Source organism: Anarhichas minor, unplaced genomic scaffold (genome assembly GCF_050575085.1).
Source record: "Anarhichas minor isolate MPS153535 unplaced genomic scaffold, ASM5057508v1 ptg000007l, whole genome shotgun sequence".
NCBI classification, from domain to species: domain Eukaryota; kingdom Metazoa; phylum Chordata; class Actinopteri; order Perciformes; family Anarhichadidae; genus Anarhichas; species Anarhichas minor.
This window is the reverse complement of record NW_027466453.1, coordinates 15,914,231-15,938,628: the sequence shown is the minus strand read 5'-3', so window position 1 is coordinate 15,938,628 and position 24,398 is coordinate 15,914,231. Positions and strand designations below refer to the sequence as shown.

Below are 24,398 nucleotides of genomic sequence, written 5' to 3'. Positions count from 1 at the left end.
TTTATAAGCTCGAGTTGCAGGACAATATATTAGTAATAAAAGAGAACATAATCCTTCAGCTTTTCTAAAACTATTTGGAGATAAAAAGGTGAAAAGAAATTACTCACTTAGTGGAATCTCTAAGTTTCTGAATTTGAGGTGGTGTACTGTCATTTTAAATTCTAAGTTCCTTTTTATCACTTTGAGAAATTATGTGATTATATAACTTAACGACAGTTTCCTATTGACAAATTCAAGCAGTTAATAATCATGAATTGACGTTCCCAAGCTAGTAAATTGCAAAGACATGGTTACTATATAACCTAAGAGTGAAGTTGTTGATGCCTTTTTGGTGTTATCTACATTGATGTGTATTATGTTCGGCTACGCAGCTTTAAATGTTTTAGCATCCTTCCAGTTTCCTTTAGATCATGTGATTTGAAAGCTGACTCTCACGCCAGTCAGTTGTAGGCGTGTAGGAGGTTGTTGTGTTACACATTGAATTCCAGCCTCTCAGGAACCAAGTTACATGGATGTTACATTTTGAAAAGCTGATAGAAAGTTCCTCCAGAAGGCCTGGACCCCACACAAAGGTTTCAGCAATGGGTCCAACAGTAATCTATGGAGATGAAAGGTGGGCAAATCACATTAAGCTACGTGCTGCAGTACTATGGCAGAATATCGCCTCCCTACTCTCTGTGACAATGTTGTATATTTTCTCCATCACCTGACAGCCCAGTGACTGAGCTTAATAAACAACCTGAGTATCCTGCAGGTCCAAAGGCAGCTGTGGTCTTCATGCCCATCAAACACTGCCTCGCTTGTGGTAGCACCAGGTTGTGGTCTTGCTCTTATTGTAGCTGCTGGTGGTTGTTGGCAGGGTGCACCATGTACAGGTCGCCAGACTATCGCAGGGCGATTATAGCCAGACTCTCTATGGTCTCTATACTCATTGTTGGCCCAAGGTCATCAAATGTTACATACAGTTTGTTGATATCTTATTTAGTTTTGAAGATATTGACCAATGAATATATAAAATGCTTTTTCATACCGCAGTTGTTTTCGGCTCTTTTGTGACGCTCTCAGGTGTTTACATTGTTTCTGAAAAAGGGCTTTTACATTAAACTGACACTTAAACTGTTTAACCTGTTACAGTGTGACACTATTGCACTAAACATCTTTTTTTTTCTTCAGCTGGTAGTTTCACTTTCATCTCTCATTCTCAAATGCCTGTTCATCTGCTTTTCAGTGACTACTAACCAACTGACATCTTAACTTCCAACTTCAATGTTTATTGCTTATACTTCAACACAAGGACACACTTGATTGGATATTTTAACTTTTTTTCCATTTCAACATTTTAAAGGTGCTATATATACGACACTCAGCGCATTAATACAGCAAACAACTATTTGCTATGTAAAGATATAGTGGAGTGTCTACCTGAGCAGAGAATGAAGTTACTCTCCCTCTGTGTGTGTGTGTTGTAATCAGAACTTCTCTGTGCTTTGTTGACATGTGCCTTTTAGTGCATGTGAGCTGCCCCACTGGCTGGCTCATGGCCTCTACTCTGCACTGCCCTCATATGGTAACAGCTGATAACGCCGTCCAGACCCACAGCAGCGTCATTGAAGCACAGCTGCATGCACTGCTCAAAACATTATGATCAGAATCAAAGGAAGGGTGTAGAGTAACAAATGTAAGCTTCCCTCCCACACTCAGGATGGTTTCATTTTCACTTGCACGTAGAAAACTTTGTGATAATACAGACTAGGACAGATATTAAATATATGATACTGCACCATGACATTAGTGTTGCCACAGCTATTTGAAATATCGATGAATAAATACCAAAGGTAAGAAGTTGAATTTATGGAAATGATTGACACATTTAATTCCAGCATAAGAATAAATGCTGACCTATGGTGGATATTTACAGGCACATTCATGGAGAACACACAAAGAACATGTTGAAGGTGAAGACACAAAACTATTTATTGATCTCCTTTGACTGTGTTTTGTGTGAAGGTGCTTCCTCACCTTTGTCTGCTTGCAAACAACATAAAATGCAGTATTATGTTTGCATGTGGCTTAGCTAACTACAGTAACTTGCTTCAGCTAACTTTTCCCACCCCATCATCATCCTAGTGATCAACAGCACCGATAGGCATAGGCTGCTCAAATAATCTTTTGATATAATAAAAGAAAAAAACCTGCAATAAACTATTTCATTGGAATAAAAAGCAAGAGGAAAAAACATTTCACAACAGCACAGTTCACATACATGTTGATATAACATTATTGTGTATTTTTCATATTTATTACACAATGTATTTCATGTAATGTTGCACTACACACAAGCATATTTTTTTGCAAATCCACATTTTGAACAGGTTATTTTGTATTTATTTTATCCCACAAAGTAAAATAGGAGAAACATTTTTTAACTAACTCAACTATGATGCATGTGATGAAGCCTACAAAATATGCATAACATGCTTGAAAATGAAAATAAAAACCACAAAAAGCATCCTGCACATAACTGTTATTATTATTATTTTTTTAAAGAAGCAATTTGTTCATGCTTCATGCACCCTTTAGTGTCTGTATGAGACACACTGGGCTTTACTAACTCCAAAGAAAACCCACCCACATCATCATTATATGCTCAGAGCCACTGACGTAGTATAAAGAGTGAGATAGTCCACACAGAGAAAGAAGGAGGGGATGTGGGTCAAACAAACAATGGACTTTCATCCAGGAGACCACTCTTCGTGTCCCTGCAAAACTTAAAGTAGTCGTAGACTTTTTTTCACGTCAGTCGTTAGTCATGTGAGTCGTTAGTCACTCAGTAGTGACTGAGTTGTTAGTAAGTTAAGTTAACGTCGCCCACTCTCTTTTCCTAAATCTAACTTTCTGTAAAGAAGGAAGTTTATTTTGAAAATAAACTATGCATGCAACAAGTGGAAACTGACACACGTAGAGCTTTGTTTGAGGCTTAAGGCCACTGACCAAGCGTTTGTATTTGACCAGTTAGGAGTGAGAATGTGTGGACTGGTCATCAGCAGTATGTAGGTCTACAGGTCGTTGAGAAAGTCTTCTCCGAAGGTAATCATCTGTTTCAGTGCGCTCAGGATCAGCGCATTAATATCATCATTTGCGTTGGTTTCTGAGTGGTAGTTCTTCACAAGAAAGATGCAGTTCGGTGGAATGCCGAGCAACTTGCTGAATTTGTCGACCTAAGAAACAGGATTTCAGTTGATTAGTAAATGGCAAAGTTGTGACTAAAAAAATGAGATTCTTGTGCTCAAATTCTAAAAATTGAACTCTAACAACAAATACAAAATCACCAATAAAAACCTACCTGTTCCTTCAAGTACTTGATCCTGTATGTTTCCTTTAGATCTTCTTTCGCCTGAGGACACGCTTCATCAACTTTGGTGAGAATAGCCAGTTGGGGAATTCCTGTCAAGACAGAAACATAATCCGTATTTGCTTTGCTGGTATTTTGATTCATAAAACCAGATCTGGTTCCATTAGTGAACACAGTCATGACCGTTGTGATGTCGGCTCTTACCCATTTCAGTGGCTGCTTGTCTGACTTCTCTCAACTTCTTCACAACTTCATCACTTATTAAAGATACTGAGCCAGCAGGAATGACACAAACCAGGACGTGAACTCTGTCTTCCAGAGTGGGAGATGAGATGTAGTCCCTATCAGTCTCCTGAAGCTGGGCTGCAGGCTTGAACTAGAAAAACGATTTAAAAAAAGATGATCTACTGTTAACTATTCAATATAACAGTTAAACAGTAGCATTTGGCACCATGTAATGCAAAAAAAGTGTAAAATGCAAAACCGTATGAAAAAAGAAAAGTAGAAAACTTAAATAATGTCAGAGTTCAAAGAGTTGTACCTTATAACCATCTGGCACATGTCCCATCATGGCCAGTTTCACGTCTTCCACATCAACTCCTGTCTTAGTTTTTTGCTCAAAGCCCATGATGTCATTGAAAATGACAGAGTAAAAGCTACCAGGGTCTTTGTGGATTTTATAAGCCGTGTACTGTAAAGCAGAAGGTGGAATTATTTGCATCACTTGAGCAAATCCCTGATAAATTTGCAATAAAAAATGTCAAACAGACATTGTTTCTTCCAAGAAAACAACAGGTGAGGCATTCAATTAAAGCTATAAATCTAAGCTTGTCTGCACGGTAACAAAAAAATGAACTGGATGTGCAATACAATTATACCAAATGTATGTGCTGTTTTTGCCAAAATGAAAGTACACAATCAAAAATTCAGAATCAAACTCTTGTTGCTGTATCTCTGCTGTCCTCTCTATTGCACTGCTGATTAGGCTACGTTAAGCAACATCTAAACTGTAACAGGTTCACAAGGCTGGGCTCAGAGTTTTAAAGTGTTTTAGTTCTCTATTTCAATCCTTTATTTTAACGTTAATTTATTTGTACTTCTAGATTTACGCAAATATCAAACACATTTAAAAATAAATATGCGTCGTTTTAACTGAGAAGCCATTCATCATCTTTTACAGCTGTTGGTGATGGTGACATAAACAACACTAGCTCCAAACTCTTTTGCTAAGAGTCAGTGTTGGATGCATTACCTACAGTGTCATAATGACACATTAATGTAGAAAGGCAATTGAACACATTGGCCTACAATACATCATAGACGTCCAATTAAACTGTTCAGTTACTAAATGTTAATCCTTCCAACCAATCACAATCCTGATTTGTTTTAGTGACCATGGTATAAAGCTAAATATTAGATAGTGTACGGAAATTATCAGTGGAAATGCACAAATGTGATCAGTTATCTTTAATGCTTTCATATCCATATCAGTTATAAGGCTGTGATGGGTTTTGAAACATTTAAACAGTTCTTTAGAATCACCACAATTAACAAGTTATTCATACCTTTCGGGTATAGCTGCTTCCAGAGATTGCATCTGTCAAAGCTCGACCACTAACTGTGCCTTTTAAAGCAGTGTCAACAGAGTTGATGAAACTGGACTTGCCAGACCCGACCGGTCCATGAAGCAGAATTCGGAGATGTTTGACATCCTGGTTTCGAGGTTGGTAAGATTTCACAAAATCAAGATTCTCCTGGTACTTCCTTTAAAACAAAGAAAAAGAACATGAGAACAGTATACTTTATTATATGTATTATTAAATGTACAACATGTGACTCATACTCACTCCGTCACATTCCTCCATGGCTCACTAAAATATGCTAAAGAGAAAGTTACATGTGTTAACATAAAGCTGTATCGTAAAACTTCGGCAACATCATGCATTCCTTTTGGTAAATGTTAGCGTTACACATTTCAATCACTTTCGCAATATTTGGAACATTTAGAAGGTGACATTATGACAATTCAAGACTTACCTCCCCCCATTGATGTAAAGGGAGACATTAACATGTAAATGTGCATGAATTTAAATAAAATGTTCTGGAGAAGGAATGTTGCAAATGCCTAAATTGAAATGTTAACTTGAATTAAATACTCTTAGTGGTAAAGATGCAAATGAAAGTGTTTATTTCTATTCATTTTTCAAGGTTTTTTTCTGAATAGAAAATGAAGCTGCTTAACGAGAGTGAAGAGCTAAGCCATATACAGTAGTAGGAAATATACAATGCAAATAATTAATGAAAAACATAGAACATGTTATGCATCACTGCTAGCAGTTGCTAACAGCAAGAAGATGATAACAGGAGACACAGGTAAAACCATCAAGACAGTGGTCACAAATTTAACTAAAAATAAAGAAAATATAGTTCAAGTATGTCAAAGTTATGTCAACACGTACCACATTGAAATGACAGTCAAGACAATTTTCACTTTCAAGTTCAGTGATTAATTACGTATAGAGGTAAAAGTGAAGGCTTAACTCTGTAGTACATAAAGCATGTATTTCATTAATTAAAATGCATAAAGAAACAATCTTCTGAGTTTAACAATGTTCTGAGATATTTTGAGTATCTTACGGTCAGGAGGCGCAGGAGGCTCAGGAGCCGGGTTTGACGATCCTCCACCCATGGCTACAAAAAGATATAAGGTGTAAACAAGAAACATTATTAAACAATATTTATTACCAAAAACAAACCAAACGTCAACAGAATATTTGAGTTTTTTTTTTTTTTTATAAATTTTATTGAAAGACAAGAGACAATATTAGACAATACATAGACATAACAACAAGGGGATGACAAAAACAGTGGGATAAAAGCTAGCAAACATCATATAGTCAGTGTGTGTGTATATGTGTGTGTGTGTGCATGTGTGGGAATGTCCTTGAGCCTTTTGAGATGGAAGGAGGAAAAAAAATAAAAAATAAAAATAATAATAATAATAATAATAATAATAAAAAACAAAGTATGTGTGCATATGGATGTTCATGTATGCATGTACGTGGGTTTCAATTGGTTGTCAGGCAAGAAAAACAACAAAACAAAAATCAATAATAGCAATAAATACATTTTAAAAAAAATAATTGATATATACTATACAAATTTTAATATTAATAGGATGGGTGATGTCACGTTTGCAGAAACATAGTGAGGGATGACCAGGTGGAGTAGTGTTCTGTTGTATTGTATATGATGGACGAGGTTAGATTGTCCATTGAAATATATTCTATCATTAAGTTTCTCCAGTGTGTGATGTGTGTGTTATTTCTTGATTTCCAGTTCATGAGGATAGTTTTCTTGGCGATAGTTAGGGCCACGAGGAGTAATTTGCGATTTGTTTTACTCAGATTTATTGTTGAGATGTCTCCTAGTAAGCACAGTGAAGGGGATAATGGGACGAGGCAGCCCAGGAAGACAGACAGTGACTCAGTTATTTCTTTCCAAAAGTGATTAACTGGTGTGCAGTGCCAGGTGGCATGAACATAGCTATCCGGGCTGTTTTGAGTGCAATGTGGACAGATATCTGACGTGAATCCCATTTTAAACATTTTTTGCACAGTGTAATGAATTCTGTGAAGTATTTTATACTGTATTAGTTGTAAATTGGCATTTTTAGTCATGAAGTAGATGTTATTGCAGATTTGGTTCCAGAAATCAGCATCAGGAGTGATGGATAGGTCTGATTCCCATTTTCTTGATGGTATGGATAATGTTTTGTCAGACTGTGATATTACTCCATATATTTTTGAGATTAACTTTTTTGAGGAGGGGATATTAATTAATTCTGAGGTTGAGGGGGGTAGTTCTAGGTTAGTGGCCTTAGTGTTAAGTTTGGATTGAACGGATGATTTGAGTTGCAGATATTCCAAAAATTGATTGCTCCTGATGCCGTACTTCTGAACCAAGTGGGGGAATGAAACCATGGTGTTATTATTGAAGATATGTTTCAGATGAGTGATGCCTTTAGCAGACCATGTGTGGAGATTAAGAGGTGTCTTGTAACTTAGAAAATCAGGATTGTTCCATATGGGAGTAAAATTTGAAGGTGCAAAAGTGATGTTAGTGATTTTGTGGAATTTCCACCAGGCTGTCAGAGTTTCTGCTATTGTTAGTGTTTTAAAGCAAGGATGGCGTTTGATAGATTGGCTTAAAAATGGTAGGTCAGAAATCTGAATGCCCTTACAAACTGTCTGTTCTATATCTAACCATGTGTTGTCTGATTGGTTGGGGTGGATCCATTTAAGAATATATTGAAGTTTATTTGCTAGAGAGTAGTGAAAAAAATGTGGAGCTTCAAGTCCTCCTTGTGTTTTTGGTTTTTGTAGAGTGGCCAGTTTAATTCTCGGTGTTTCATTTTTCCAGTAGAATTGAGTAATGATTGAGTCAAGTGATTTGAACCAAGAGTGAGTGGGTTGAGATGGTATCATTGTGAATAGGTAATTTATTTTAGGAAGTATTGTCATTTTAACTGTAGCTATTCTGCCCATGAGTGATAGTGGCAGGTTCATCCAGCGGAGGAGGTCGTCATTTATTGTTTTAAGTAATGGAGTGAAGTTGAGTGTGAACAGCTCTGACAGCCTGGGGGAAATATGTATTCCCAAATACGTGATGGCACCTGTGCAAAAAGGGATAGGTGGTGTATGGGCTGCCCCATCCCAACTGTTACTATCTAATGGAAGGATGGATGATTTACTCCAGTTAATGGAGTAGTCAGAGATATTGGAGAATGATTCCATGACTTTAATAGTTTCCTGTAGTGATGAGTAGGGGTTTTGTAGGAAGAGCAATATATCATCTGCATAGAGACTAATCTTGTGATGGGTGTTGAGTGTTTGAATTCCTTTTATGTAGATATTCTGACGAATGGCTGCAGCTAACGGTTCAATGAAAATAGTGAAAAGTGAGGGAGAGAGTGGGCATCCTTGCCTAGTCCCCCTGTGCAGTGTGAAACTTTGTGAAGTTTGTCCATTGGTGATGACAGTGGCTGAAGGTGAAGTGTACAGAATTTTAACCCAGTTAATAAATGATTCCCCAAAGCCAAATCTCTTTAATGTGCTTGTAAGAAATGGCCAGTTTACTCTGTCGAAAGCTTTTTCTGCATCTAAGGAGGCTATGATGGTACCAGTTTGTTGTAATGATGAGTAATTGATTAAATTAAACTGTCTGCGTGTGATAGTGGATGAATGTCTACCTTTGATAAAGCCGGTTTGGTCTGGATTAATTATGGATGGAGTGACTTTGTCTAATCTGTGAGTTAGTGCCTTAGTGATGATTTTAATATCTACATTGAGAAGAGAAATGGGACTTTAACTCGAAGGAAAAGTTGGATCTTTGTTTGGTTTGAGAAGGAGTGATATACTGGCTGTGTTCATGTTGGCTGGAAATTGCAAATTTTGTTTTATTTCAGTTATCATTTTGTTAAAGAGTGGAGCTAGAATGAACCAGAAGTGTTTATAGAACTCAGCAGGGAAGCCATCAGGACCTGGTGCTTTGTTATTGGGCATAAGATTGAGTGCAGTAAAACGTTCGTCCTGTGTTAATGGTGAGTCAAGTACGTTGATTTGTTCTTTGTTAAGCTGTGGTAGATCAATGCTGTTGAGAAATGAGTTGATGTCTTCTTGATTTGGGTTCTTTTTAGATGAATATAGATCGGCATAAAAACTTCTGAAGATTTTATTTATTTCATCGGGTGAATTTGTGGGCTTCCCTGCAGAGTCCTTGATTGAGATTGTTGTTTTTTCTTTATTTCGTTTAATTTGATTTGCCAAATATTTACCGGATTTATTGCTATGGTGAAAATGTTCTTGTCTAAGTCTGTGTATGAGGAATTGAGTTTTATTATTTATAATTTCATTTATTTGGAATTTATACTTTCTTAATTCGTTCTGGGTTTCCGTTGTTGGGTTACTTGCATTAATGGTTTCGAGTCGGTTGATTTGTTGTTCCAGTTCAGCTTCTTGTTGTTTTTCTTTCTTTTTTTGTAAACGGAGAATGAGATGATTATTCCTCTTAAAACTGCTTTCCATGTTTCCCACAGAAGGGTTGATGATGACTCTGGGGAATCATTTATTTCTAAGAAAGATGCCCACTCTTTTTTAATAAGACTGTCAAACTGAGGGTCTTTGAGAAGAGATGTATTGAAGCGCCATCTAGTGATAGGCTTATGTAGGCTAACTCTATTCCATATAAATGTTACGGGAGCATGGTCGCTAATAATGATAGGATGGATTTTCGAGTCTGAAATATTAGATATGATTGAATTGCTGTTGAGGAAGAAGTCAATGTGTGAGTATGAGTGGTGAACTGGTGAGAAGAATGAGTATTCTCTTGAGTTTGGGTGTTGTAATCGCCAAATATCGCCAAGACCAAAATCACTCATGAACTGTTTTATCGTGTCTGTGGATTGCCAGGTACGCTTATTATTTGGATTTTTAGATCTGTCTACTGATGGGTCGATAACTGTGTTGAAATCGCCTCCTATTATGACTGGGCAGTTACAAATGTTTGAGAAGGATGAAAAAAAATTATGAAAAAAGGATGGGTGTAGCGGACCCCAGCCGGACAAATGCCTCTGCTTTTGAAAGGCAGAGGCATTTCGTAGTGGCCATTCGTATTTTTCCATATGCTCTCATCTAGCTTGTTGAGAAAGGTGATGTCGTCTTGTGACACAGTTTCACAGTCTTCACTGCCATCCTTGAAGTCAGATTTTAGAATTTGAATAGCATCTGCAGGTGTTACCAGAGGGAGCTCTTTAACTGTGATTCTGTGACACAAGCCACTTGTGCTCAGTGAATCATGGCTTTGTGAGGAGCGCCCCACATTAGACCATCCTAGATCCGTCCGTACAGCATACATAGGGTTCCTCATCTACTCCTAGAATGACTTGTCTTGGTGCCATTGCTCTGGAACAGTTGTAGCCTATCAGAAGTCCTACTTCACAGTCCTTTAGTGGTTGGATTTTGTCAGCCATTTCTCTGAGGTGGTTCCATTGTTTAGCCTTCTCACAAGTGGGAATGTGAGCACGGTTTATAGGTATGCAGTCCTTTGTGTAGGCACCTGGAAGTTCAACATGAATGGATGAACTGTATCCTCTTATACAAAGGCCAGAAACACACTCACTTGGGAGAACCGTGTTCTTTCCAGTCATCGTGGTCAACTTCAACTTCACTGGATACTTGTCAGCAGCTAAACTGTCACTCACTTCTTGGTCGATGAATGTGGTATTGCTTTGAGTGTCGAGTAGAGCGTAGACAAGCTTCTCAACTGTAGGGTTGTGTTTAGATGACACCCACACAGGCATTACCATTGATGTGTAGGATGCGCCCTCACCTGCTACACTGAGGGACGTTGCAGCGACACCTTGATTTGTCCCTGTTTCTGATGAAGACCTTTCATTTCCATAGCTGTAGTCATGGAGGACTGTAGGATGCTTTCCTTTGCAGTTGTCACAGAAGTGACGGTGACGACAGTCTTTTGCACTGTGGCCAGATTTTAAGCATCCGTAGCAAAGTTTCTTCTCCCTTACGTAGTTATGTCGCTCTGCCAACATTTCCATGAACTTAGGACATGCATGTAGCTGGTGTCTATTATCTTGACAGAGAATACAGGGCATTTTAACCTGTCTCTGATCCATCCTTTGGTTTGCATTGTCTGTAGCTGTGTGAGTGGTAAGAACACTGGCCCTGTCTCTCTTTGTGTCTAGGAGATTTCTCTTTTCAGTGTTAGAGTCTGATGCATGAAGAGCATGGAAAGATGTAATTGGAGTGCAGGCAATCTCAGCTTCAGTTGACACAAAGATTGCAAAGTCCTTCAAACTTGGAAATTCTTGTTTCTCGTTTAGTCTGTGTGTGACTTGTCGGTTCCAGCTTGAAGCTGCCCAGTCTGGTAGTTTACGGGTGAGCTTCAGGTTTTCCTCACAGTCATTTAATATGTCGAGACCCTTGACATGAGGCAAGGCATCTTGACAGGCACTCAGAAAATCTGAGAAGCTTCTGAGTCCTTGAGCATCCTTAGCTTGAATCCTTGGCCAATTGGTGAGCTTCTCTCTGAATGCTCTCTGAATGGTGAATGGCTGGCCAAAGCGACGATTTAGCTTGTTCCAGGCATCCTGATAGGCCTCATCATCGTTTCGGAAGAAAGTCCCATCTAGCACCTGACGTGCTGGACCACCAACGTATTTCTTCAGATAGTAGAGTTTTTCAGCTGGAGCGATCGCCCTTTGGTCGATGAGTGAGGTAAATGCTGCTTTCCATTCAATGAATTGCATTGCATCACCACTGAAGATGGATGGCTCTGGAAGAGGGAGCCTATTTAAGGCTATGCTGTCTTGAAAGACCTGAGCAAGAGAGGAAATGTCTGCAGGAGAGGGTGTTGCAGCATGTGAAAGAGGGACTGTGGTTACAGGCTCATTCCTTGAGTACTCGTTCCTTTCGTTGTTAATGCAGTCAGCGGCTTCACGTTCCATTTCCTTATCGTACACCTTAAGTTTGGCTTGAGCCGCCCGCACTTCCTTCTCTGCATGCAATCGCTCCAACTCACGCTTTTGTGCCTCTAGAGCCTTCCGTTGCTGTTCCTCTAACTCTCTCACTTCCTTTTGCCTTTCTTCTGCTACCATCATCTTATAATTCGCTTCCTTCACTGCAAGTTCAGCAGCTGCATCCACACGCTTAGCTGCCGTGGACGAAGTTATAGAATGGTGTTCAGATTTGCTGTGACTTATAGAAGCAGCAGATCCGTAGACAGACTTTGCACAGTCACGGTGGAGCAGTTCATGAAGGCGGTGTCTTTCCTGGTCCTCATTAAACTCACTTTCTTCATCAATTGCTCTATTATAGGCGATACTGACAATTTCCGTGGTAATTGATTCACACGTATCTACTCGTCTTCTCACGTCAGTGGAAGGTGTGGCGAGATCTCGATTCTCGAAATACATGTTCGTTACGTTATCTTTACTTTTCTTCAGCTCTTCAATGAGAGGCCAGAGCTCGCTCTCTGGCATGTACGTCTTCAGCTGATCTCTTGCCTTACGTACATTGAGCTTCCATTTCTCATACATTAAGAGCAGCCTTTTTTCCCTTCTCTTGGCTTCTTCACCTTGCAACACAAGCATTTTCTCTGTAGGGTTCCGTGCACGTTCAGAGCGTCGAGGACCTTCAGGTTGGTCATCATTTTTGTGAAGATTATCTTTCAGACTGGGTCTCTCAGATACATCAGTCAGTGAGAGCTCACTCTGCAAATCTTGAAGTTCCTCAGTCTCCTTAACGCTACCCGACTCTGACATCGTAAACTAAATTTCTTAAATAATTTAGTCAATAGAAAAACCTTTAAACAGATATTATAAAACCCTTGCAATAAACAGCATGAACGTATAATATCAGATCAACAGTAGAAAGTAACACAGTTGCATTCGTGTGCATATACTCAAATTACTGTAAATATTCAGGCAAGTACCGTGTTAACACAATTCTCAAAGTAATTGGAATATAGCATCCAAAGTAGTAAAATGTTTGTAATTAATAAGAGTCCATATGAATGTAAACAACAATGTCTTTCCTTTACTGTAGATGAGCAGGTCAGTATGAAATGTTCACTGGTTCAGTCTCAAGGCTCACCTTATTTCCTTATTTGCAGTACTGTAGACTGTGGGTAATAAAGGGGGGGGGGGGGGGGGGGGTGTAATGTGACCGTGCTTGACCAATGCACCGAATCCATGAGACCACTACCACAGTTGCCGAAGTGGATCACGTGGTGGCACATGGGCACATGTGACGCTGGACGAATCCATGTGGACAGCATGTGGAGACGTAGCAGCAGCAGGTAGCCGTGAAGACACTCTGTCACGGCCCGTCATAGAGGCAGCAAGTCATCAGATCGGTGAGGGCCAAGCTCTTACTGTAGCAGACCCCAGCCGGACAATGGTGAAGCGTACTGATGTTTCAGAGGCCTTTATTCATGTTCAACCGTTGACTTTTATTTTGAACACAAATTTACTTTTCTCCTTTCTCCAGAAAACACCGTAAGAGCTACGGAACAGATAAAACATAAATGAGCTCTTATGAGTTTAAACATTCAGAAAATAACATTTAAATATACATGGGAGCATATATTAATGCTTCAACCAGATGCCAGTGCCAGCTCAAAACCACAGCCTAGTCATTTAGCTATATCTGTTAAGCTAACATTAGCATCCAGTTGAAACACCAACACATAAAACACAATGAACACAATGAACACACAATACCTTGTTCCCGTTCCAGCTAGGTGCTTAACCGTTAATTATTAAACTCTTATTGCGGAGTAATATATTTATAATACTTTTCCTTTAAGTCTGTACCGTGAATTTCATACTTTTCTTGTGGCGAAGTCAAGCTAACATACTCTGGCGAGATTTGGATCGGCTTCCGGTTTCGCCAAAAAAGATTTCAAAATAAAGGACCCAAAAAGTAAAACGGGACTTACAAAATAAAGGCTAGCAGGAAGTGATTAACTTAAGTAACTTCTAATTAAAAGGTTTGTAGGAAACATTCACAGAACCTCTTAAGAGTCCTTTACAATGGGTCATCAGTGTTTGGGCCATAAACATTACAGATTGTGACTGGACTATTGTTGATGGATATGTTTATAATGATAAAACGGCCTTCAGGATCGGTGATGGTGGAGTTCTGGACAAAATAAACTTTTTTGTTAATTAAAATACATACCTCTCTTTGTTTTGTGTTATAGTGAGCCGAGAATGAGTGAGTGAATTGTGGTGATTTAAATTTGTTGTGGTCTGATTCTGAGAGGTGTGTTTCTTGTATTAAGCATATATCTGCTTGCAGTTTAGCCAGATGATTCAAAACTTTTATTTTTTTTGCCTGAGAACCAATTCCGCGGATATTCCAGGTTAAGAATTTGATAGATGACATGTTGACTGGGTTAATATAGACTGAACATTAATGTTAGTGTGTGTGTGTGTGTGTGTGTGTGTGTGCGTGTGTGTGTGTGTGCGTGTGTGTGTGTGTGTGTGTGTGTGTGTGTGTGTGTGTGTGTGTGTGTGTGTGTGTGTGTGTGTGTGAGTGAGAGAGAGTGAGTGTGTAAATGTCACAGCAGAACCTGCAGACACTGAATCAGGGAGAAACAAACACATATAGGAACATGAACACAACAAAGTAAGTAAAACAATACACAAAACAAAAATACAAAGGAGTGTGTGGTCCAGATAGGGTTTCATACTGTCTGGCACATTGAGATGTAGGTGCAATACTATACAGTATAATAATCGAAACAGTGCAAATGCAGAGAAAAGAGAAGGGGCATACCTAAACTACGGAGGGGGGTTATCATGTGTAGATGTGTGTGTGTGCGTGTATGCGGAGCCGTAGGGGCGCGAGAAAGAGAGAGAGAGAGAGTGTGTGTGGGGGGGGGGGGGGGGTCTAGAAAAGCCAGGGGGTGACGTCCTTATCGCGGTACAATTGTCCATCTATGTATAGTTTGTCCAGTGATATTATTGCTTTCTTTCCTTCTTTCATCATGTGTTTACGGATTGGAAACAAAACTTTGCGTCGTTGCATGATTTCTTTGGGATATTGATCGTTGAGTCCATAGTCCGTTCCTTTGAGCTGCCTGCCTTGTTGTCTGACCTGATCTTTTTGTTTGTAGTGTTCAAACTTAGCGATGATTGGCCGTGGTCGGTTATTGTTGTTCCTTGGTCCCAGACGGTGTACGCGGTGGAATGTGATGTTGACGGTCTCTGCGGGTACTTTGAGTTGTTTGGACATGAATTCTTTGATTGATTTTTCGGGGTCTTCTGTGGTTTGTTCGCTAATGCCGGTGAAAACTAGATTGTCTCTCATGCGGCGTGCTTGTAAATCCAGGATGGTTTCTTTGGTGTCGGCAGTAACAGAGGTGAGCTGGGTGGTTATCGTTTTGACAGAATGATGAAGTGACTTGTTGTCCTGAGTGAGTGTGTCGATTTGGTTCTGACTGAATTCCAGGCTGTGGCATATTATTTTTGAATATGTGTAATTAAATGTAAATGTAATATATCCATCAAATAAATTATTTCAACACAAATGAAGAATCTGTTATTTTTTCATCTTTATAAATTCCTCAAATGTTTTGCAAGTTTGACTGTGTGCAGGGTTATATTTACTTTTAATCTACTTATCCGTCTCCTTCACACTCGTGAAATAAATGTGAGAAGTAATCTTCTGAGTTTAAACAATGTTCTGAAATATTTGGAGTATCTTACCCCCAGTCAGTTTTGTCCATAATCCACCCATGCCTACAAAAAGATAAGGCAACATGTAAACAAGAAACATTATTACACAATACTTATTACCTCAGGTGCAGCACAAGCAAAGTATTTATTATTTTTGAATATGTGTAGTTAAATTAACCAATTGAATTCACAGAAAACACAAAAGTTAGAGTATAGGGAACGTGAAAGTACAAAGATAAACTGTCAAGAAATTATTATTATTTTACCTTCCACTGGAACCAAAGAAGTATCTGGACAGAAAGAAAAATTTAATTGTATCTCTGCATGAATTTAATGATACAGTTCATACAGTAAGTCATGCCACTATAAGAGCATTGGGATAAACATCCATCACGGTCTTGTAGTTTAAGATGACGTTTATCAAAATTAATAATATTTTTTAAAAAATCTTACATCCGCTGTTATGCCCGTGAGAAGAAGTACTGCAGTCAACCCACCGTCTACCTTGAAAAACACTGTCAAGCCAACACGATGTTTCGCTGTACTTGGTTTGCGTTACTGCAAGAGCGTGCACTGACTTCAAAACCAACTCAGAGTGTCACTCAGATAATATCAGGATATCCTGATGCAGAGTTCCAAAATTGAAGCCCTTTAAAATCTGATATATGAGCTATCCATCCATCCATCCATCCATCCATTCATCCATCCATTCATCCATCCATCCATCCATTCATCCATCCATCCATCCATCCATCCATTCATCCATCCATCCATTCGCGGTGGCAGCAGGCCAAGCAGGCTGACCCAGACTTCCCTCTCCCCACAACATGTTCCAGCTCATTCGGGATCCCGAGGCGTTCCCAGCCCAGCTGGGAGATGTAATCCCTCCAGCTGTTCTGGGTCTTCCCCGGGGTCTCCTCCCAGTTGGGCGTGCCCGGAAAATCTCCAATGGGAGGCGTCAAGGACGCATCCTGATTAGATGCCCGAACCACCTCAGCTGACTCCTTTCGACGCGAAGGAGTAGCGCCTCAACTCCAAGTTCCCTCCTGATGTCCGAGCTCCTTACCCTATCTCTAAGGCTGAGCCCGGCCACCCTACGGAGGAAACTCATTTCGGCCGATTGTATCCGCGACCTCGTTCTTTCGGTCACGACCCAGAGTTCGTGACCATATGTGAGGGTTGGAACGTAGACCGACCACTAACTTCAGAGCTTTGCCTTCCGGCTCAGCTCCCTCTTTACCAAAACGCTCCGGTGCAGCGGCTGCGTTACTGCTGCAGCCGCACATATACAGTCGTAGGAAATATACAATGCAAATAATTAATGAAAAACATAGAACATGTTATGCATCACTGCTAGCAGTTGCTAACAGCAAGAAGATGATAACAGGAGACACACAGGTAAAACCATCAAGACTGTGGTCACAAATTTAACTAAAAATAAAGAAAATATAGTTCAAGTATGTCAAAGTTATGTCAACACGTACCAAATTGAAATGACAGTCAAGACAATTTTCACTTTCAAGTTCAGTGATTAATTGCGTATAGAGGTAAAAGTGAAGGCTTAACTCTGCAGTACATAAAGCATGTCTTTCATAAAAGTGTGTTTCTGTTTAAAATTCATAAAGAGACATTTTATGAAACCATATGAATAAAATCAGTTACACATTACCCGTTGTTACATAATAGAAAGTCCTTACCGTTATATCTGCAGAGTGCCACTTCAAGTATGTGGACAGAAAGAACGGTTCTTATTATATATGATCCTTACTTTCACTTTCAGGATGAAGCCAGTCATGTGACTGAAAAGAATCCAAAAAATGCGTCATGGGAAGTACCAATGAAGAAAGTAGGTACATTTACTGATGTAGAGTACACTTTTGTTGTAACTGTTCTTAAGTATTTACATGTATTACCACTTTATACTATAAAGTATGCAGTATAATGTAACCAGCCAGTAAACTTACATTTGACAGTAGAAGGATATTATGTTCATGCTGTTAGGTGGCACAGCCATGCAGTGGTTGACACTGTTATTTTCTAACCCGGTCTTATTTGTGTTTTGGGAGGATGAGTGCTTCCAGTTAGCACTTACTTAGCATCTATTGTATTCATAAGAGCTTATTGCACTTATGTTTTCATATTAGTTTGTGGCACTTACTGCATTTGTTTGTTTCTGCACTGTACGTTGGCTCTGGTTTATGCTCTTAGATGCTTGTTTGAAAGGAGATGCACTTATGACTTCTGGTGACTAGTTGTTCTCTCCAAAACCGATGTTGAATACACTTATTGTAAGTCGCTTTGGATAAAAGCGTCTGCTAAATGACTGTAATGTGATGTAATGAATAGAGAGTGAGAAAGAGATACCATGCCTGAACCAAACCATTGTTAACATGATTGTTGGTGAACACTGACTGCTGGCAGTGGGGGCACACAGTTTGTTGATGTTAGATGTCATTACCAGATTTGAGGATGAAATGTACTGACTGCACTGACTCAGCAAGACCAGCAGAGGCTGCCAATAGCACAGCAACTGTAACGTGATAATGACTTTCTGTTTTATTTCTGTCTTTCCAATTTCCCTTTCCTGTAATTTAAGTCATTGATGGAAAGACAGTAATAAAAAAAATACTTTAAAATGTAATGTATATCAATGTAGATGTGAGAATTGCAACACATCCTTCATGTGAGAAGCCTAAACTTCATATGAGCTGCTCCTTACTCGTCTTCTACAAGCAACACTCAAAATGTGAACGTGCATCAAAAGAAGAAGCAGTGAACAATATCTGCTCCCAGATGTGTGTCCATTAAGGTGTGTTCACTGGTGTGTTTCCTGTGTGTGCAGGGTGTGAACATGCATTCATCAACATCTTCTGACAAATGGTGCATCTGGGAGAATAATTTACTAAATGAACATCATGCTGTATTGAAGAAGACTTGATATTCGTGATTGAGAGCATAAACTCATGTTTACAATGTTTACTGAGGTAATAAATCAAGTGAGAAGTAGGGTCAGGTAGGTATATATAGGGCCTTCTTTTTGTAACCAGAGAAGTCGCCTTTTTTTGAAAGTTGAAAAGTTGAAGGCATTTCCACATTTGCTTCACTTTTCAGACCTGCAGTCTGACGTCTCCTACAGAATAAGGTTCCCATACATCTAAACTGCAAAACTACTTTGTCAGGTTTAATGAAGACTCCATGGTTTGGCTTAAAATGACTACAAAATTAAAACAAAACAAAAACGCAACAAAAGTACTTTGTTAGCTTTACGCATCAAAACTACTACTTGCTTTTGTTTAGGTAACAAAAGTACTTAGTTCACATGGGACACAAACAGCAATCTGCTGAATTAAAATCTGCAGTCCTATTGGTCATTTTGATTTTCATCGGGGTGGAGTTGTAGTTCCAACATTTCCGACGGTACTTGAAGCCACCATCACAACAGCTGAGTTGTTGACCAGATCACGTGATGACGTCACATCGCGCTAACAACGTAAGATGATTTTACGTAGAAGACGTAGAAAGAGAAGAAAATACCTCAATCATATTCTGAAAGAGATTCTGTAAAGAAATGACACGAGAACATCATAAGGTTTTCACAATTGTCAGTAGAAATATACAAATATAAATTATATAAATAAAAATATATGAGTATCTCCTTTCAACACTCCACTCAGATGGGACACCTTTACACTGAATCTTAATATAGCTTTATTAAACATGTTCATTGACAAGCACCTCTGATTGCACTCTGATGGATCAAAGTGAAATTACTCCGACAATAATTTTACTTTAATTGGTATTTGTCACCATAAGAGGTCAATTCATGCCCCCAGTTTACATGCCTTACCACATATTACATACAATTGTGTAATACTGTGTGGATCACTTGCATTACAAGACAATCTAGTGTATGGTATGGACTAGAAGGAATGAAATGAAAGGAGACTAAATACACATTTCATTATTTATGTTATTTATTGTGGGTTTTACCTGAACAGCAGTATTAGCACAATGATTCAATAGCAGGTCCAAACATAGAAATAAAACAATAGATACAGCATATATGTAATCAGTAGTCTGATATAAATTTAACTTTTCAATCATATTTAGCCCAGTTTTAATCTAGACATGTTATGATTACTGGAAGACTGGAACATGAGAAATCACCACCTGAATCAACAAAGCATAGCTAACATAATAATAATGCAAAAACTCAAGTGCATAGTGATAGTGATGCAGCCTATCATGCTTTATTCAACTAGGTAGAGGTAAGACCATTTAGAGCAGATACTATATGCATTACATGTTTAGAAATGAAAACTAAAAAAACATAGTCCCACTTTATTTAATTACATCCTGTTCACAAACTGACTTTATTTCATGCTGAGATAAAGCAAGATTTGCCTCAGCAGTTTGTAGGTCTACAGGCTGTTGACAGAGTCTTCTCCCAAGTTGATGATCTTGTTCAGTGCGCTCAGTATCAGTGTATCAACCTCATCATTTGTATCGATCTCTGAGTGGTAGTTTTTCACAGGAAAGATGCAGGTCGGTATAAAGCCCAGCTTAGCACTCAAGTCGTCCACCTAATTTGGAAAAATTGCACATTTAAGGAATGCTGCTCAAAAAAGATTTTTGTGTTTAAATTTTAAAATGTTAAGCAAAATTGTATTCCAATTAGAATAAGAACTCTACAAACTCATAAAATAGAAACTTACCACTTGCTTCAGGTACCTGCTCTTATACACGTTCTTCATATCGGCCTTGACCTCTGGACAAGCTTCATCAATTTTGGTGAGAATAGCCACTTGGGGAATCTCTGCAGATACAAAGATCCAATTCAATCAGATTAATGTTTGTCAAGTTATTTGATTTAATTCATGAACCCCAAAAACTAAACCTTACCCAAGTCTCTAGCTGCAACTCTGACATCCCTCATCTTTATCACAGATTCATCATCCAGTATATTTTCTGTGTTGGCAGCGATGACACAAACCAGAACATGAACTTGGTCGTTCAGAGTGGGGTCCTTGTTGTAGTTTTGATTATCCTCTGATATTTGAGAGCACGGATTGATCTAGAAAATAATGTAAAATTGAATTAAAGAATAACTTGTGCAAATAGTTCCTTAAATGTATCTTCACGTAAATAAAATTATTTATGCAAAACAAATCACAAAGCTGGATTGTTTTACTGAAATATATCCAACAAAACTTAATGAATTCAGTAATTAATTGGACTGTACTTTGTAACAATCTTTTATGTGCCCCTTCATGGCCTGTTTGATGTCTTCCACACAAACTCCTTTCTTAGTTTCCTTCTCAAGACCCATCAAGTCAGTGAAGACAAAAGGGTAAAATGTCCCTGGTCCTCCTTTATTGAATTGGTACGTTCTGTGCTGTAAAACAGAAAAGCGATATGATGACATTATTGCTTCATAATGAAATATGTCTATGAGGCTACTTGCTCAGCTGTTGCCTGAGCTGTGTACTGCAATTGTCTTTGCAAGTGCACACAAAAATAAATAAATCAGAAATACTAGTTGAAAGAGCTGTTACGTGTCATGAAGTTTTACAGTTCATAACATACGACCTTAGTTAAACCACACTGAAATGGGATTCATACTTTTCTGGTGAAGCTCTCTCCAGCAATTCTATTATCCGCCAAAGCTCGATCAGTAACTCTTCCTTGTAACGCACTGTCGACAGAGTTGAGGAAGCTGGACTTGCCAGCACCTATAGGTCCATGAAGCAGAACTCTGAGCTGTTTGACTTCTTCGTTATAAGGCTGATAATTCTCCACAAACTTCAGGTATTTGTTTTTATGGCTGTTCAATAAAGAAAAGGTAAGATTATATTTCAGATCACAATGCACTTCAACATTATTATCAGTTTTCCATATGTTGCACATATTTTGTGGTTGCTGCACGGTCGTCACGGACACCAAACTAAACCATCATGAAACTGAAACTGAAAGAAACTAAAATGACAGTAATAGAGGCAGTCTCAACAAAGGAGTGCTGCAGTTGCACAGTTTTGTTTTAACAATAGTTAGTTGAAGAAAAGTCATTAAACACCAGAGGGAACATAAATTAAACAAACCACTCACCCCCATACGCGCCTCCATTCTTCCATCAAAGCTGCAGAGTGCACACATTGATGTAATATATCCGTCAAATAAATTATTTCAACACAAATGAAGAATCTTTATTTTTTATCTTTATAAATGTATCAAATGTATTTGTGCAGGTTTGACTGTGTGCAGGGTTTTATTCACAACTTTTGATCTACTTATCCCTCTCCTTCACACTCGTGAAATAAATGTGTGATGTAATCTTCTGAGTTTAAACAATGTTCTGAAATATTTTGAGTATCTTACGGTTAGGAGGCTCAGGAGCAGGTTTTGACGATCCTCCACCCATGGCTACAAAAAGATATAAAAGGCAACATGTAAACAAGAAACATTATTAAACAATATTTATTACCAAAAACAAACCAAACTTCGACAGAATATTTGAGGCTTCATATTTCAGAATATTCATTTGTAAGTTCAGACATGTTGTAAGTTATCACCGGTAAAACAGACTCAGGTGCTGCACAAGCAAAATATTTATTCTTCTTGAATATGTGTATCCAATTGAATTCACAGAAAACACAAAAGTTAGAGTATAGAGAAATTCTTCCATCAAAGCTGACAAGTAGAGTGCACAAATTGATGTAATTATCCGTCAAATAAATTATTTCAATACAAATGATGAATCTTTATACATTTCTCAAATGTATTTGTGCAGGTTTGACTGTGTGCAGGGTTTTATTCACAACTGTTGATCTACTTATCCCTCTCCTTCACACTCGTGAAATAAATGTGTGATGTAATCTTTTGAGCTTAAACAATGTTCTGAAATATTTTGAGGATCTTATGTTTAGGAGGCTCAGGAGCCGGTATTGACGGTCCTCTATCCATGGCTACAAAAAGATATAAGGTGTAAACAAGAAACATTATTAAACAATATTTATTACCAAAAACAAACCAATATTTGAGGCTTCATATTTCAGAATATTCATTTGTAAGTTATCACCGGTAAAACAGACTCAGGTGCAGCACAAGCAAAGTATTTATTATTTTTGAATATGTGTAATTAAATTTACCCAATTGGATTCACAGAAAACACAAAAGTTAGAGTATAGAGAAAGTTAAAGTACAAAGATAAACTGTCAAGAAATTATTATTTTTTTTACCTTCCACTGGATCCAAAGAAGTATCTGGACAGAAAGAAAAATTAAATTGTACCTCTGCATGAATTGAATGATACAGTTCATACAGTAAGTCATGCCACTATAAGAGCATTGGGATAAACATCCATCACGGTCTTGTAGTTTAAGATGACGTTTCTCAAAATTACTAATATTTAAAAAAAAATCTTACATCCGCTGTTATGCCCGTGAGAAGAAGTACTGCAGTCAACCCACCGTCTACCTTGAAAAACACTGTCAAGCCAACACCCACGATGTTTTGTGGTACTTGGTTTGCGTTACTGCAAGAGCGTGCACTGACTTCAAAACCAACTCAGAGTGTCACTCAGATAATATCAGGATATCCTGATGCAGAGTTCCAAAATGGAAGCCCTTTAAAATCTGATATATGAGCCATCCATCCATCCATCCATCCATTCATCCATCCATCCATCCATCCATCCATTCATCCATCCATCCATCCATCCATCCATCCATCCATTCGCGGTGGCAGCAGGCCAAGCAGGCTGACCCAGACTTCCCTCTCCCCACAACATGTTCCAGCTCATTCGGGATCCCGAGGCGTTCCCAGCCCAGCTGGGAGATGTAATCCCTCCAGCTGTTCTGGGTCTTCCCCGGGGTCTCCTCCCAGTTGGGCGTGCCCGGAAAACCTCCAATGGCAGGCCCCAAGGACGCATCCTGATTAGATGCCCGAACCACCTCAGCTGACTCCTTTCGACGCGAAGGAGTAGCGCCTCAACTCCAAGTTCCCTCCTGATGTCCGAGCTCCTTACCCTATCTCTAAGGCTGAGCCCGGCCACCCTACGGAGGAAACTCATTTTTTTGTATCCGCGACCTCGTTCTTTCGGTCACGACCCAGAGTTCGTGACCATATGTGAGGGTTGGAACGTAGACCGACCACTAACTCCAGAGCTTTGCCTTCCGGCTCAGCTCCCTCTTTACCAAAACGCTCCGGTGCAGCGGCTGCGTTACTGCTGCAGCCGCACATATACAGTAGTAGGAAATATACAATGCAAATAATTAATGAAAAACATAGAACATGTTATGCATCACTGCTAGCAGTTGCTAACAGCAAGAAGATGATAACAGGAGACACACAGGTAAAACCATCAAGACTGTGGTCACAAATTTAACTAAAAATAAAGAAAATATAGTTCAAGTATGTCAAAGTTATGTCAACACGTACCAAATTGAAATGACAGTCAAGACAATTTTCACTTTCAAGTTCAGTGATTAATTGCGTATGGAGGTAAAAGTGAAGGCTTAACTCTGCAGTACATAAAGCATGTCTTTCATAAAAGTGTGTTTCTGTTTAAAATTCACAAAGAGACATTTTATGAAACCATATGAATAAAATCAGTTACACATTACCTGTTGTTACATAATAGAAAGTCCTTACCGTTATATCTGCAGAGTGCCACTTGAAGTAATGTGGACAGAAAGAACGGTTCTTATTATATATGATCCTTACTTTCACTTTCAGGATGAAGCCAGTCATGTGACTTAAAAGAATCCAAAAGATGCGTCATGGGAA

At 38.8% G+C, this 24,398-nt stretch overlaps 2 protein-coding genes across 5 annotated transcripts; both read right to left on the bottom strand.

Annotated features, from left to right (window-relative positions):
* Positions 1-1,949: 1,949 nt before the first annotated feature.
* On the bottom strand, positions 1,950-13,017 carry LOC142944944 (uncharacterized). 4 transcript variants are annotated; one of them, XM_076086180.1, is made up of 8 exons: positions 10,532-13,017; positions 5,990-6,043; positions 5,200-5,233; positions 4,918-5,116; positions 3,894-4,043; positions 3,557-3,728; positions 3,344-3,444; positions 1,950-3,218 (listed from the first exon to the last, which is right to left on the bottom strand). In XM_076086180.1, exons 1-8 carry the CDS (start codon positions 12,690-12,692, stop codon positions 3,057-3,059), a joined length of 3,033 nt encoding a protein of 1,010 aa, XP_075942295.1. In that variant the 5' UTR covers positions 12,693-13,017; the 3' UTR covers positions 1,950-3,056. The 4 variants fall into 4 exon arrangements, 3 of the variants coding, with proteins under 3 accessions (XP_075942295.1, XP_075942297.1, XP_075942296.1); XM_076086182.1 differs by having other exon boundaries at positions 10,742-13,017; XM_076086181.1 differs by lacking the exon at positions 3,894-4,043.
* Positions 13,018-19,570: 6,553 nt separating this feature from the next.
* LOC142944949 (interferon-induced protein 44-like) lies at positions 19,571-24,308 on the bottom strand. Its single transcript, XM_076086189.1, has 9 exons — positions 24,264-24,308; positions 22,850-22,873; positions 21,990-22,034; positions 21,720-21,750; positions 21,237-21,438; positions 20,857-21,009; positions 20,517-20,688; positions 20,330-20,430; positions 19,571-20,197 (listed from the first exon to the last, which is right to left on the bottom strand). The coding sequence occupies exons 3-9, from the start codon at positions 22,030-22,032 to the stop codon at positions 20,036-20,038; spliced, it is 864 nt and encodes a 287-aa protein (XP_075942304.1). The 5' UTR covers positions 22,033-22,034; positions 22,850-22,873; positions 24,264-24,308; the 3' UTR covers positions 19,571-20,035.
* Positions 24,309-24,398: the final 90 nt, after the last annotated feature.